Below are 16,685 nucleotides of genomic sequence, written 5' to 3'. Positions count from 1 at the left end.
ATTTTTAATAAACCACTTACTGCTACTACTAAAGTAGCACGTGGTCATTTCAATTTATAATCACGAAAAAACGCGAATCGAGGAGCAGCGTTAGCAGCCAAAACTCATGCGACAATGGGAACGTTCATAGCTTGTTTTCTGCGCAACTGAGCCGCACGGCAGTCACCCAGCCTTCATTATGCGTACTGCTGTAAATACAATAAAAAAAATTGCGCTTCTAGTTCTGTCAATCACCTGCTGTCTGTACGATGTACAAGTCTCCAACGTCGATGTTATTGATTTTAAATTCTCTCCAAAGCGCGCGTGCACCACACGCCAGACAGTGATTTCTTTGTTATTTATCGCTTATTCCTTTTAAACCGTCGAACAACGAGAAACAAACTCACACGAGGTCACCAACATTGACAAACGAGCACGAGTTTATCGAAAAATCTTAAAACACGCACGATTGAACCCAGGCTGCGAAGCAGTCCTCCGTGACGCCGCCATATTAGGTAAACTGATGGGCCCCCTATGGGTCGTGAAAATCGCCAATATATAGAATACAGCTGACACGTGAAGCGCAAACACTACGTGGGAAAAGAAAAACCAGTGATGAGTATTTCTTTAAACGGGATGCATCTACATTCGCGCTTTCCTTGGCTTTTATATCCTTTAGTTATAACCAACGAGTGACGATCGAATGTACCCGAGATAGCAGCGGTGCGTCAACGAATGGCTTGCTTTCGAATTAAGAGTTTTATGCTTTTGTCACTGCACGTTGATTATGGGATAGAGGGCATGCGATGCCACGCGAAATGGCCCAAGCTCGACAGAGTCTGCAGCTCTGCCTGTGAAGCCACGTTCAAATCAAATTTACACCTGACAGTCTCATCCAGAAAGTTGACACTTTAAAGCCAAAGCTTCACCATGTCGAATGCTCCTGGTGATGAGGAGCTTTACACGTCGGACTTAATCGGTGTAACGCTGGTAGAGAAAACTAGGTCATTTGTGTGTTTTGTTGTTGTTGTTGCTAGTTTGGTTGGTTTAAATTTACTCGGGGGTACCTGCATGACACATTACATGACGAGTTGACATATCAACGGCACAATATTATTCAGAATTTACAATCGCACTGATGACGTGCTTTCTGAATGGTAGATTTGAGGAATCACGGTTTGATAATTGTCCCCCTTGCGGTTGGGAGGTCATTCCAGCCATGGGCAGTCCTTAGGAAAAAGGTTTGCTGAAATGTCGTATGGGAGACAACCGCCCAGGCTCGCTGAATCGGTGCATTTGCTGGGTATACTTTAATAATGTGTCCTGCTTCGATCCAAGCTGTGTTCAGCACGCTGCTAAGTGTTTCAAGCCCGCGCTGCCATCATCACGGGCTAACCCGCTGCTTTCCTTTATCTGGCACCGTGCGTATATATACTACCGATACCCGTATTAGTACTTATTCACTTCGGAAGCGACGAATTCCAGCAGGTGCCAATGCATGACAGTCTACTGTTCCTTCCTCACCAAATAGTGTGCTGCATCATTCGGTGTAACGTAGTCTACGAGGTAGCGTAGTTTAAAGCATACGTTGTAGGGCTGCCTTTGGGCTACCTGTGTCTAAAAACTGTGTCTTTATCCGAAGCGCCACCCCCCATCATATGAACGCAAATGACAGGTTGGCTTGAAACTCCGCAAAAAAAAATAATAAATAACTGCATGGCTCTTCAAAGTATCGTTTTAGGCTGCTTGGCCACGCCGTCAAAATGCACACCGAACTAGCGTCGTTGTTAAAATTGCTACCATCGAAACCGTCAGCTAGAGCGCTGGCGTCGACAAGCTTGCTTTCACTTTACGTGACGTCACTATAGGCGGTTTGGAGACACTGAAGCTCTCGAAACGCTTGCACCGCGCGATAGGGTGCGCAAAAATGCGGAACGCGAAACAAAAAGGTTGACATGGAGTAATACTTGCAGTCCGTCTGCGTGAAACCGATGACAGCGCTCTCGAAGCTTCTGGCAGCGCACTCTGCGGGCACAAGGCGCCCACGTTCGCGTGACAACGCCACCGCCGCAGCCTTTGTTTTTCACTCTTGTGCTTTCTTTTTGCTCGTCCTTGATGCTGTCCCTCGGATGTTATGAAATGCCACAGGCGGAGAAGCGTGATTGTTTGGCCGGTGCAACAAAACATGGCAGGCAAACTCTTTCTTGTCCAACATTCTTGGACAAATATTTTGAATATTTAAAAATTGTGAGGTACTGTTATGGAAATATTAAAGGTGATGGCCCATTCTTCCGACGAGTAGCAAAATATTTTTTTTTAATTTTTGCATCGCTCTCGCATCGAGCAGCGAAGACTGTCATAGAAAACCAATGGGGAACACTTCTGACGATAGCGAAAACGTTAATAGCCAAAAAATGCAAGCCTGCCGACGAAAGATCTGCGGATATATTGATTATTACAGTGAAATATTTCGATATATAAAAGAAAATTGCGTTCATAAACTATTTCCTGTTCAAAAATGCTTTTGTCCAGAATTGTTGGGTATGGTTGCGTTTTTCGAAACATCTGAATATCAAAGCGGACTTGCACTTCCATCCAGGAGCAGCCTGAGTTTTTTCGCTTTTGTCTGATAAAAAACGGAGACAAAAGTGAAATTTACAGTGTTGCCAAACAAATGTCATACGGCCAGGTACTTAGAAAGCTTTGTAATCCTTTCGTGCAAAGACCGTAGTGCGTGCGTGCATGTCATGGCGCGGGTACGCGCATGATGTCCGCACTGCTGATAGCTTTTCAGTAATTCTTCATTTTCCACTTGCACTCTCTGATTCTATGCGCAGGAATGCGCATGAATGTTTATCACAGCGTGGATATTGTTATCTTGCGGCACCGCTCCTTGAATGGTGGCGAACGTGTGTCATCCTGATATTGGTTCAATTTCTGCACGAACCAGCCGTTATTTGTCTGTCGTTGTGGCTCCTTGCAGGCGACCACGGATGGCGGGAGAAAGAACCACGCCGTGGATGCCTCTAGCGGCAGTAAACCGAACAAGGTTTTTTTTTTTTTTTCTCAGGCATTTCGTGACGAATGCACGCCGTTATATAACTGCTGTTGAAGATGCACCGGTGCTTGAATGTACGTAGCTGTTTGCTTAATTATTATGCACCTGTCAACTCTTTTCGCATTTGTTGTTGGCACTGGAGACTGAATATTGCCTCACAGCTTATGCCTGATGTATTAAAATAGGCAAGGAAACCAAGGCGCGTTCATCTGAAAGTTAATTAATACATCAAAATGCTGGCATGCGCTGAAAGGCAGCAGTTTGCGAGAAAAGATGACCTTTGGGTGCGAACATTGCCAACTCAGCCAAAAAAAAAAGTAATTCGTAGCGAGAACGTTCGTATTGCGTAACGTATTTTATTTTATTTTATTTATTTTTACCTCAAAGGTCCGCAAGGGGGCATTGCATGATAGGGGCTTAAGAGCACTTCCGGCAAAATTAACTGGCCCCGCTTCCCTCTCCTTCATCTGATTTAGGGGATGGGGATCCGCGCCGCCATGTAGGCCTCCTACCCATGAGCCTCCCGTTTCTCGATGCATGGCTGCTGTGGAAGCTTCACGGTCAGTTTACATCTACGTTGCCTCCAGCGCGGGCCCTGGTTCGCTGTAGTGTGTCATCGACTGGTGTATGTTTTCAGCTGCCCCTCGGGCAAGTATGCTAAACGAAGCGTCGCTCGGTGCGCAGTCGAAGCTCTCAAAGCCTGGCTTCAGTTTTCCATCTTGAGAAAATCGAGCGCCCCATCTCCCATGCGTCTTACGCAATCACGACAGATATGCTTATCTGTCACGCGCTCCTGTGCCACGGGATGCTGGCGTTATTTGGGCCGCTGTTCGTGAAGCATCTTGGCCGGGCGGGCCATCAAGTCCGTCCCGAGCACGCGCTGATGTGTCCACTGAGCTGATAAGGGCGCGTGCCTGAGGCGCGGTGAGCGCAACAATCCGCGCGTCCGGCTGCCTCCGCGGAACGAGCATTCCGTGGCGGCACTCGTCTCCGCGGACAGCAGCTTCGCACCGCGAGCGACTCCGGGAAAGCCGCTGTAAACAGGAAATACCGGTGTCTTAAGTGTATCGTGCGATCCGGGAAGCGCTCCGCAAATGTCGGCCGCGACGCACGTGCCGGAGGAGCGTCCGCCGCCATCGCAGTTTCTCCTCCGGGCTGCGTTGCGTCACCCCGGCCGCCACCGCAGTCGTCGCGAGCTCGCCCCCCACGTTCCCCGCTCCACGCGCCTTCCTGGGCCATAACTCGGGGGTCCATAGGGAAGGGAAGGGGGAGAGCGCTGGTCAAACGCTATCTGCGAGTGGGCGCTTGCCTGCAGGTTGTAGTACGACCCAGCGTCGGTTACCGTTTTCCACGTCGTGACCTTTGGACGCCAATTCCGAAGCGCGTGTGTCCTCTTTATTTTTCATTTTATCCCGGAAGGTCCCAGTTTGGGACATTATAAGGATACGTGAACATGAAAACGGCATTAGGTGATAACAGAGAAGAAATAAAGACTATCGCACTGCACGGTTTGTCACCGTTAATTAGGGTACATTTTTCAAGTGTCCGTATATATGCTCCTCACAATGAAGGCAACATATTTTGCGCCCATAGGTCTGTTTTCTTGAATTCTTTATCTCCATTCTCTGCGCTACGCATGTATTCCTTAAAGGGCAACTGAAGCGGTTTTAGAATCTGACAACCTTAAAGGGGTCGAATGCGTGAAACTTGCAGCTGAAGCATGCAAAGTTTTGGGGGGTTACCATTTGAAATGGTGGCGTAATTGCCGATTAAAACCGGGTGCTGTTTTCAGGCTTCGCAACGCGCTGCGCCCGGTTGGGGGCGCATCATGACGTCTACGGTGGTTGTACATTTCCTACGCAGAAACACTTGCGTTCAGTATCCAAAGCCACCGAAGGCATAGCTCATGGATCGTTTCTTGGTGGCATCCGACGACTCACGGTATGGTGTGGATTCACCTTAGTGTGAGTGAAGGCAGCGGAAATTTGAAATATCACCGTCCGTGACGTCATCACAGCGCTTCTCCGCACTTCTCCGGCGCTGTGAGGAGAAGCATGGGCTTTGTTCGGCGATTACATCGCCATTTTAAATGCTAGCGCAAAAACGCTTGGCATGCTTTACTTACAGGCTACTTAGATTTGTATCCTTGAATATTGTGGAATTCTCAAAAAACAGCTTAGCTGCCGTTAAAGAACTGACAAACACCTTCAATTGGCCGCATGTATATTTAAATATATGCTCGACAGACCAAGTATTTAAATCAAAATTGCTGATAATGTCGCAGTGAAGCACAAAAAGTCACGAACTTATTCCGCAGCCGTGAGTAAAACGCCGCTTCAGGCAGAAGAGCGACTTGGACGTGTCGTAGGGATGTCTTGCGAATGGGACGGCGCGAAGAAACAGACCACAAGAAAAGAAGCACAAGACCAGCGACGGGTCTGTGTTTCTGTGGTCCGTCCGTTCGCACCGTTGCCTTCACAATGCTAAGCAAAGCAGCCATCTTGGATGGCCCCTAGGAGCGCTCTGGTCCAAAAAATTCTCGATAAGGCAACTATAGATGGGAGCACGGTAAATACATTGTGATTTCCACTCTTATTATGCTTAAGTGGCGCACTATTTAAAAGAAAAAGTATTGAAAGCACTGTGTATTACGATGCACGCGGGGTGTGACGCGCAAATCAAGGCGACACATAAAGTTCGACTGCAAGAGTCGAAGACTTGTCCAGGGATTGTTAAACAAGGACTGCCAGTAGCCGCTGTCGACATAGGATAGACACAGATCTCTTTACAACACGCGGAGCACTGTAGCGTTGGAATGCAAACGGTGTTTTGCTTTATAAGTTTGAATGCAATGCAAGGTGTCAGAATAAAAACAGCAGTACATATCTGGTAATCGCGTTTGTCGAAAGGCGACTCACTTCACCAGTTTATCAGGAGGCGATGATGGTGCGTGGCTGGGTTTATAACTGTATTATATCTTAAATTACTGACGTGGGCAGTTCAAATGCGGATGGACGTCGTTGGAAGCGGCACTGCTCCGTATGCGTCGCCAGAAAACTCATGGTTGTCATACTGAGAAATGATGAAATGACCGCTTAAGAATTAACTCAGTGCGCGAAGGTAGGCGTCGTAACTGTTATCATGCACTCCTTGAACACCTGCATAAGAAGGTAGCGCGTTGCGGTCTATATTATCCCTACCTTTTCTACAACGAGTGACCTGCAGCGTGAGCCTTAGGCGTGTAGCACAAAAACCAAGGCAACTTTTGCCAGAACAATTACGCGAGATTAGACTTGGTATCAACGTGGTGTACCGGGTGTTTGGACCCCGTCAGGTGAAGTGCATCTGCCTTTTTCACCTCCATGTAATGTCTTGGTGTCTGGTCTGCATAAAGCAATATCTCATCCGTCCGTCTGTCCACCCCTGTACCTATCCCTATGTCTGTATATCCTCACCTAGAGTCGAAAGCACATTGGAAGCACTGTGAGTCGCCATCTTTGAAAAGATCACGTGGCCGACACAATTAGCTGGCAGTAGGAAGGTTGTAAATCTAGCTGTCCTGTCAGAACTGGGGAATGGAGATGACATATTTGCTGCAAAAGGGCTGCACAGTAACAAGTATCTGTTATGCTATGGTAACAGTGAAATCACGGGAAGTCATTAAAAACAAACTGCGGGCAGCTTGCAGACAAAAGCCGCCTCTTACGCTCTTACAACTCGCATGGAGCGCATAGAACCACATCGCTACGAATTTTTTTCACCATCTTCCAAATTTCCTTGGTCTTGCAACATTCGATTTCCGGCTCTTTCTGTCCACGAGGTTATCTATCAAAGGCATATTCTCCTGAGGGTGACACGCAGATTAGTGAGTGGATGTCATGGCTCGATGACAAACCAGCAAAAATGCAATCCCCAGCTGCATTAAGCGACAACAGAAGTATGTGGCTCGAATGCCAGGTGTGCAAAGGAAGAAGAAAATTGACCATCATGTCTTCTAGAGCATTGGAGGTGGGTCAGAAGAAATTTTCATTGAACAAACCCCGTACCTGTGATCAGTGAAACAATAGATTGCACATTACTAAGCGTGCACTGGCGCGATTACTTTTTCATCCGTACAATGCGGGAGCCCTCTTCTACGGAGACAAGTTCTTTTCACGCCAAATCTAGAGAAAGCGTCTTTTAAATAGGACGTAAATACTCATCAGCATCCACCCAGCTGCAGCCATACGACGACAGAGGAAAGCTGAGCAGCTTCCGCAGAAGCTACGTAGTTGAAGGAAAATTCGCCCTGGTCCGGGGTTCGAACCTAGGACCACCGCCTGTGCGGGGCAGTAGCTCCACCAAGCTAACCAGGACCGCTAGCAGATGGCAGGGCCAGGCCGAATTGATCAACTCGAAGCGGGAGCAGTGTTTGTCCAAAGAGCTTGGGGAGAGAGAGAGAGAGAAAAAAACTTTATTTGGTTCATTAAGGGTTTAGCGTTCGGTCTTCGTCTTCATCGCTGCAAACTCTTGACCTTCAAAGCAGGGTTTGGCCCCTAGTCCAGGGCTCCACTGAGTCGCGCTGCTTCGCTTGCGTGCTGCACCATTGCCCTTTGGGCGGCGAGCTCGCAGCTGGAGAGCCGGGTGGAGGTGGCGGCAGCTGGTGAGCTTGGGGAAAACCCTCAAGGTGAAGTGACTGCTAAATATGCACACTGGTCTATTGCTTTTAACTGTTAGATATTTGCTGTCCGCGGACACATTCCAATCTACCCGGCGAAGAGCTTTGGGCAAACCTAAATGTCCGGAGCTGAAACTACCATTATCTTTATTCGCTCATGGTCTGAATTCCTTCCTTCTTTCACAACTTGGCGTCGATGAAGTAAAACGTCCCCCGTGGAAAGCAGCAAACTGAAAATGCTGAAATCTGCGGCAGACACACCTTGACACGGCAGATAGCGTCTCCTGATCGTATTGTTTGCAGGAGGAGCGAATCTCGCGGCAACTATGTCCCCGTATCTGCGACTTCATTGCAGCTACATTCCTCGAGTAGAGAAAAGCGGCTGCGCAGTAATTCGAGCTCCGGGCCGATAGCTGCGCAACCTTGATCGGGGTCGTCATTGCAGGCCTCGTCGGCGGCCTTTGAGCGCAGGGCACGGGACGGGTGGGCGCTCGTTCGAGCCCGCAAAGCGTTCTCGGCACCGTCGACCCCCCGTGCACCCTCACGGCGCGACGGTACAGAGGGATGCAAATCGGGCAGTTATTAATAACGACCACTAATGGCAGGAAAGACGAGCAATCGAACACAACGACAAAGAAAGGCTGATGAGCGGCGCGACGTATACACTGCGCCATTGGCGGTTCACTGCATGCTTCATTGCGGCGACCTAGCCACGCGCTGTTACATTGTCGCGACGATGGAATGCGTGCGGCGGTTACGGCTCATTTCATCTGGCACGCTGCACGACTGGCTCCCTGCTGTTTTAGGGGACTTCGCTGCTGCTGCTTTCCTTTGAGTCTCATCGTGGTCCGCCTCTGTGCGCTGTATACGGAGGGAGAGCACGCACAACTCGTGGCGTCTTTCGCGCTGTTTGTAACCACGGTCCTATAGATTCATATCAGCCCAGGTGGCTATCGCGGTCGGCTGTCGTTAATAATGATAACGCGCAGTTTTGCTTCCCGAAACAACACCTGCGTCACTGCATTCTTTGGCTAGAAATAAGTTTTCTTATTAATTAAACCACCAGGGCCCACACTGAGGTATAAGTGCACGGATATTTTCCCGTTTGGATATTGTCGAAGTGGGGCTTCTCACTGGACCTCGTGCATATCAGCCACTGGGTCATCGAGTCATGATATATCGATGAATAAGACGCGCATCGAGTGACTAAAGCAATGGCTCGCTGCGTTCTCGCTTCCGCGACTGTTCCATGTACATAAACGTCATAAAAAATGACTTTCAAAGCTTGCTTTATTATTCATTTCCATTCATTCGCCTCGTGTGTCAGCGACTCTTCGCAGCAACGAGGTTGCCTTTTTCGTCTGAATGTTTTTTTTTTCCTCTCTCTGGCTGAATTCGGAGAAACCTGCGCTTTTCCCCGCTCCGAACCGCGTCCACCGCCGTCCTGACGTGTCAGCAGTGCTTTACGAGTGGACGAGAAATTTGCGTTTGAGAGCCTGCCCTTATCGGGGATTCGAGAAGCACCTTGACTGGGGGAGATCCGGCGTGACTCGGGACACCTGAGCTGTGAAGAGGCGCGCGGAATGCTGCGCGCTCTACTCTGGGTCACCGTGTATCGGACACACGTAGCGCAGATGCCCTACTTGCACGTTCGCAGAGTGCGTACGGCAGCTCCATCGGCCGTTGCCCCCGCTATCAGTAGCGCCCGCATAACCCGCGCTCTTGACGACACTGGCGAGAGCTGTCGCCGGTGCCCGATGGCTCGCCCCCCCCCCCCCCCCCCCCCCCCCCCCCCCCCCCCCCCACTTTCCCGCTGTGGGCAATGTTACGCGCGCGTAGAGATAAGGTCCCACGGCCGCTGGGCGTTTCGTGCCAATCAATTCGCGGCCGGCGCAAACGGATGGGTGTGTGATGTTCACGCAGTGATTCTTCGCTTTGAGTGGCCCTTCGAGTAGAGCGAAGGGCAGCATCGTTTCTCCTCTGGAAGAGATGTTGTTTCGTGGATTTTGTTTTAACATTGAACAGTCCAATTGGAGCGTTGTCATACACCTGTGCATGTGCTGAGACTATGTATCGCTAGCGCGTGAGCTCCGATAGCAGTGCATGCTGCAAACAGAAATCACGACAAACATATAGGTACCATGGGGCTCGTTGCACTCAACTGATATACGTTATTCACACTCGTGCAATAAACTCGTTGCGGCCTCGCCTGCGGCAAGTCTAAATTGGGGTTCTGATTATTTTTTCGGTTGCGTTGAATGGTTCTATCAACCGCGCTATTTTTTTTTCCTTCTTCACGGTGCGCTTTGCTTGGTATATTGGAGTGGCGTTTCGCTTACGTTAAGCAGGGCGGACGAGTTGCATACTCTGAGGGAGCAAGGAGCTTAGGTTGCGCTTTATTCAGAGGACTTGGGGAGGGCTGCTACTGCATGGTGATGCGCGTTCATATGCGAATGCAAATTTACTGCGCCTGTATTTTTCTCCGCTCGCGTCTCCTACCCGTGACGGCGGTCTCTATCGTAATTCGCGTGGCTTTCCGGCCCTAAGCCCCTACGGAGACCGCTTTCCCTTCGTCCTCCGTGGCCGTTACTGGCGCTTCCGCCGCTTGTCGTTACAGGATACCTGCATGAACCGAAGTTTTCCGAGCCCGATGATGATGAATTTTTATGGCGCAAGGGCAGCTTTGACCAAAGAGCGCCATGGCACAAGGTACTTTTTCCTTGCACAAGGTGGGGTCAAAGACCCATTTCGAAAGTATTTCACCCCGAATAAGCCGAGCACCAGACCAGGGGAATGCTTGCACCCATTGTATCACCGGTGGGTACTCGGCGGCTCAGGGGATCGAACCCCGCACCTCCCGGATGCGAGGCGGATGCTCAAACCACTAGGCCACGGATCGCATGCGTAGAAACACACTGCCTATGGTGAGCGAAGGAACAGACTTTGCAGCGCTTTCACACGGCCACTGCCCGAGCATATCTCAAGGTCCAGTCATTAAAAGAAATATGGGGGCATCTAAGCAATTATTATGATGTGTAAATGCGAGAGCAAGTGTAACTGGTGGATTCCGGAAAAAAGCGCCCCCGTATAAAATGTCCCCGGAAGAAACGTTCCTATTTTCGAAGTATGAAAAAATGTCCCCAAACAAGTGCCACCAAACGTCCCGTAATCCCGTCATTTGAGCATCCGCCTCGCATGCGGGAGGTGCGGGGTTCGATCCCCTGTGCCGCCGGGTACCCACCGGTGATACAGTGGGTACAAGCTTTCCCCTGGCCTGGTGCTCGGCTTAAGTTACGTGCTGTACCGGTATGCAGTGCGCTCTAAACGGGAGACTTGTCCCCGCTGGTGCTGTGCTAAACGTAACGGCTGCATAGGTGCTGTAATTGTGAACTGTTCCCCGAGACTAATGCCAGAAGCTGCCCAAGAAATACTAGACTGCTTTGATACGTGATACGTTTCCGGTACCTACAGGCGGGTAAACGCAGCTAGACATGGTAACTTTCCGGTAAACGCCTCCCCCTGCGATGTGGAGCTTCCACTACGCCACTCTTGATGGAGGACACATGTGGACCAACAATTTTGCAACATTGTGTTCTACAGCGATTCCGCCCACCGGCAGAGAAGTGACTAGACAGCGAACAGATTCCGGGCGTTCACCCCCTCGCTGGTGCTTTGCTAAATGTAATGGCTGTCATCGTGTATCCTGGGGGCTCCCGAAATGAGCGGAGATAAGTGTTACAATCACTCGAAGTCTTTAGGGGACACTCGCCTTATGGAACAGTGGTAGAGCCACAATCATTTAAATCTGTCTCTCAGGAGTAGCAATTTCCGACAAGTCACTGTAAGTCTAACCTTGCCTGTACTTTCACACCACCACCACCATCAATGATTCATCAACCCACCGCGGGGCGTACATAAAAAAAAAATGATAGCGCCGGAAAGGCAGTGGGCGAGTGCGTCTCTGGATCGTTCGGCGCTTCAGCGAAGTCACCGGCGGAAGTGCTCAGTGGTGTGGCTTTCATGGCCTGCACTATGTATGCATGACGATAGTCTGATCTGGTACTGCAAAATACTTCGTGCTTACATCAATTGTCGAAATCAAGGAGGAATCCAATAAAGAGGGCACCTTTTTGTGAAGCTTTTCCTGAAAAATTCTCTGGGTAATTTATCACTTGGAGACTTATTTTTCCTAGTGGGCGCTTCCTCAAGGCACTTTTTTTCCGAGGATGTATCTGCCGGTGACATTTTTTCCTACACTCGTAACTGGCTCATTGGGTCAGTGGACACCTCAATCGCGCTTTGAGGGACGTGGCAGTGGGGACGCGCCGGCGGCCTATTGCTCCAGGAGAGCTGATGACGTCATTTGCGTGCCGTGTTTCGGCCACGGGTTCCTGATAATGGCAGGTTTTTCGCACGATGAGCCAAGTAATGCTCTCACATTAGTAAGTTTGCGGAATGCGGGTTCGCGGGGAAAAAATCATTTCTGCGCGATCAGGCAAAGCAAGTCGATGAAAAGCATAGAAGCACTAGGGAACATGCGTGCTTCATCTGCTGGAACGAATACTCTCTGACTGGCTGCAGAAGCCACGCGATTTTTTTTCTTCTAGCAATAGATGGAAGCACCGATCGGGAACCAGAGCAGTCCATGGGAGAGTGAGCTGACCTGCTCAGACCAAAGCCAACAGTCACCGAAACCAAGGAGCATAGAGGATGTCTTTTTTTTTATTACTAATTTTGTAGTTTTATAAAAAGTCAAATTTTTGATAACTACAAAATTAGCAATAAAAATACGTCCCCCATGCTCCTTGGTTTCGGTGACTGTTGGCTTCCGTCATTTAGGTCATAAAGAGCACCTCTTTCCATTCCCTTGTCTGCTGCACTGCTCAGACCCAGACTGGCGAACCGGCGAGAGACCGGAAATCGCTGTATTCTGCAGCGGAAGGGGCCAAGCCGCATCTGGCTACATCGTCATAGCTTCCAGATTCGACGCTGGGTGGCGCCACCACCGCCATGCAAAGTGGCTTATCGCAGCGGCCGCTGTGCCATGCCGTGCCAGCTCGCTCCGATACGCTTCTGTCGCAGCCATGGAACCGCGGCTTCCCAGTGCTTACAATGCAAAAGGCGGTCTCGCTTTAGGCGCCACCCAACTGGCTGTCGGCAATAGTGGAATAATCACAGCGCCGCCTGAGCAGCGTAGGTTTTCATGCTGCGCACCCCGTCCGTGTTTCTATGCTTGCCTGCGGGTGAAATCAGTGAGCCGCTTAATTTGTGTATTTTGAGCATTGCATTTGGGTCGCTTGTTTGCACACAGAATCTGTTTGTTCTGTGTAGTTCCTGTACCGAAAGCGTTCATGTAATTAGCGTACTGTATTAGCTGTTGCGTAAGTTTAGCATACCAGAGGTATCTGCTGCGGTGCAAACTCTTTCGAACTGTAAAATGTACCCTCGGCGGCGGCACATTAGTGCACAGCTGGGCTTTCTTTCCCGGAGAAGCATGACAAGGAGGTTCTGCTGTATCGCCGGCATGGCCCGATGCGCGTCTTCCGTGATGATGATGATGTCCTCAGGTTGAATGGCAGATACAGGCGGCGGGGGATTGGCCAGGGTATGTGCTCGCCAAGGCACGCATGTCACGAGCGCGACGGCTTCTTCTTCATCGAGGCTATATATAGGTATAAGGCCGGAGTAGTACCCAAGAAACTTTGCATGGTGCCGCCCTCAAGCCTGCGTGCGTGTCCCTTTACTTCGGTGGCGAGGAGGGTGCGATACCGTTGCGGGAAGATGACGTAAAACACGTTACCGCCTGCAAAAGAGGTTACAACAATACTTACGAGACATGCAAGAAAGCTGAAGTTTGAAACACTAGCTGGGCAGCATGCAAATGGGCTTCTACCGGCGGTCCGACGTCACTTTAGCCAAAGGTGAAAAATATACCGAGGCATAGATAGGCGGAGAAAACATTTATCATGTTGTTTACCACTGTGTAGAGTAAGGATATTTTATATTTTGTTCATTTCAGCAATTAAATAAGATTCAAAACAAGCTTTCAGCTACTGCATTTCGGGAGGAAATTCCAGTTCCGAATTGATATTTATCGATTCCACGAGCTCAGAAAACGCGTTGCACGACTGTTAGAAAGTGTATTCGAGACATCTAGGTGATGTCACGGCTTGCGCAGACAGAAAGAATGCCGAACAATAATTCTGAAAAAAATAAATAAAAAATGACGTATGCAGGCGGTTTTCGCACAAGCTCTTGGTTGCACGTACCACCAAAACGCATTGCAGCGCGTGCAAAAGTGTGACTATAGTCAGAGTCCTCCAATGATGCTATAGTGAACGAGTGACTTGGCTGAAAAAGGAGTGCGCACGAGGTGCGTTGTCACTATTAAGCAGGAACGTAATTCCAACTGTTACTTATCGTTTTGTTTGGAAAGTAGGCGTTGTATACAGTGTGTTTCGCCTAAGACTTTACACAATTTTTAAAAATAGGCTTTTTGAGTTAGCAGGGGGCTTTTTTGTCAGCGGTGTAGTTCATCAGAGTACGGCTAAGACGTGCTAACTAGCGGGATGGTTAAGTAATGTCGAGTAGTTAACTTTTTAACTATTACTGTTATACTCCTTAATTATTGAGAGGCCACCATATGCAATATCCGTATCAGTTTTTAGAATTTCAAAAATGCGATTACCATCGGCGCTGTGGCTCAACAAATTTTGGCTACACCGCACCAAAATAGATGCGCTTGCGAGAAGCTTGCAGGCAAAGCAACCTCTCCAGCTGACGTAACTCGTCGAAATAACCAAAGTTTGTTTTGCCACAGCGCCGAGGGTAACCGCGTTTTCGAAATTGCAAAAACTGATACGGATATTACTTGCGGTGGGCTACACGCCTGCCAATAATTAAGGAGTCTAACAGTAATAGTTTAAAAGTTAACTATTCAATATTAGTGAACGAGCCTGCTAGTGAGCACATCTTAGCTGTATTCTGATGTACTCTGCTATGGCGAAAAAAGTGCTCTTCTAACTCAAGACGCCTATTTTTAAAAATTGTGTAAAGTATTAGGTGAAAAACCCTGTAAACATGGCGTAGAAAATGTGAACTGCGGTTTGTAAAGAACACGCCGCTACTTGCAGCAGAACCTAAACTCGTGGAGAATAGCTTGTGATAGTTGAGAACAAACAGCAATACTTAGAAGAAGCTTTAGTTCAGACATACAAAAAAATTTGGAGGACGCTTAAGCTTCGTCTTTAAGAGTGAGACGCGACAGCGTGTTGCAGCGTTGCCAAGGAGTGCACGGAACGCCATCGCCCGCTCGGCGCGACGCGTGGCCCGTTGGACAATTTAAGGAAAGGACGCGCCTGTCTCACATATCTCGGTGGACACCCGAACTGGGTCGTAAGGGAAGGAAAATGAAATGAAATTTGGTTTTAAGCAAAGGAAATGACGCCTGTCTCACAATTCTCGCTGCACACCCGTACCGCGCCGTAAGGGAAGGAAAATCCCTTCCCTTACGGCGCGGTTCAGGTGTCCACCGAGATGCGCCATTTTTTGCTCACGGCCAACGCCGCCCACGCCGACGACACCAGCTTTTCTGTGGCAGGAGCTCATTAACGCTGTCGCGTTAATATCCGCGGCGAGGCGCGCGTTGTGACGTCATGTTCCTCCTCGGAGCACCGCCACGGCGAAATCGCAAGTTCGCGGCCAGTAAAGCTTTCGCTTTAAAAAATTTACTGTGACCCGGCGGAAGACATACTAACGAAGCAGCACCACACGTGGAGCAAGCAGTGGATGTGACATACAAATAACGTCGTTACATCAGGATGCACTCACATCGAGAAAACAACGGTGGCACTACGTCAACGAAAGCAATTCCACTTGTCACACAATATTAAATTGATGCATTTAAAAGCACCGAGTTTAACAGTAGAAAAAAGAAATGCACTATTACTTTTAAATACAGCTCTAAAACAAGGAAAAGTAATAAGAAGATTCTAGAGAAAGATAGCAGTGTGTACGAATTACATCTTAATGGTAATTTAATTGCATTTTTATTATTACCCTTTTAAATTTGCACCGAGAAGGGGTGCTACGAGCTAGACCTATATCACAAGGTACTAATTAATTAATTCAGAAAATAGCCATCCTAATCTCTCAATTCATCCGTGCACCAAGTTTTGCTCCATTTTTTTTTGTAGGTTCATATGCACTATAGTCTTAGGGTGGAACGTAGTTTATTTGAGAGTTTTAGGCCGCCGCGATGGCTGAGTGGATATATGGCGCTCGGCTGCTGTCCCGAAAGACGCGGGTGCGATCCCGGCCGCGGCGGTCGAATTTCGATGGAGGCGAAATTCTAGAGGCCCGTGTACTGTGCGATGTCAGTGCACGTTAAAGAACCCCAGGTGGTCGAAATTTCCGGAGCCCTTCACTACGGCGTCCCTCATGGCCTGAGTCGCTTTGGGACGTTAAACCCCCACATAAACCAAACCAAACCAAACCTTTGAGAGCTTTGTTTAGTTTGTATAGGCGCATTATTTCGAGGCTTAATTTATATGCGTTCAGTTTACCCATTTCTAATATACCGTAAGTGATATATGACACCTGACCGCACCTATAAATTCTCTGGGCCAGATTCGCAACTCTATTCGTGCGCATTGGCTGCAGACCCGGCGCCGGCTGACCACCAGAGGTAACGAGACGAGATCTGTGGCGCTGTATGGTCAATCGCTAGGCGATACTGCGTGCGAAAAGTTCTGCGAATCGGGCCGTAGGATAAAGGGGCGTTAGACTATGCACGCTCTCCTCTCCATTCAGCACACTTCGCTTTGCTCTCCTTCTCTTCAAAAGTGAACTTATCACCGCCGCTGCGTAACGCAGGGCTGCTGGCAATAACAGCACTCGGCGGCAGTCGTGACCGCGAACACTGTTCTTATCTGATGCTCCCTTCACTTATCGTTTGCGTAACGCGTAGCTTGTCCAAGGGAAGTATATCTG

At 49.1% G+C, this 16,685-nt stretch overlaps 1 protein-coding gene across 3 annotated transcripts in view; it reads left to right on the top strand.

The window, feature by feature from the left end:
* LOC144133867 (uncharacterized) overlaps positions 1 to 16,685 on the top strand; it is a 45,681-nt gene that overhangs the window by 9,038 nt on the left and 19,958 nt on the right. Inside the window, exon 2 of one of the 3 annotated variants that reach the window (XM_077666943.1) lies at positions 2,963 to 3,028. The exons of the other annotated variants lie outside the window; for them this stretch is intronic. Coding sequence (XP_077523069.1) covers positions 2,963 to 3,028 — 66 coding nt within the window. The remainder of the gene's footprint in view (positions 1 to 2,962; positions 3,029 to 16,685) is intronic. 3 annotated transcript variants of the gene reach the window in all.

This window comes from Amblyomma americanum, chromosome 1, assembly GCF_052857255.1.
Source record: "Amblyomma americanum isolate KBUSLIRL-KWMA chromosome 1, ASM5285725v1, whole genome shotgun sequence".
Taxonomy (NCBI): Eukaryota; Metazoa; Arthropoda; class Arachnida; order Ixodida; family Ixodidae; genus Amblyomma; species Amblyomma americanum.
The sequence above is the reverse complement of the archived record's forward strand: the minus strand, read 5'-3'. Positions and strand labels throughout refer to the sequence as shown.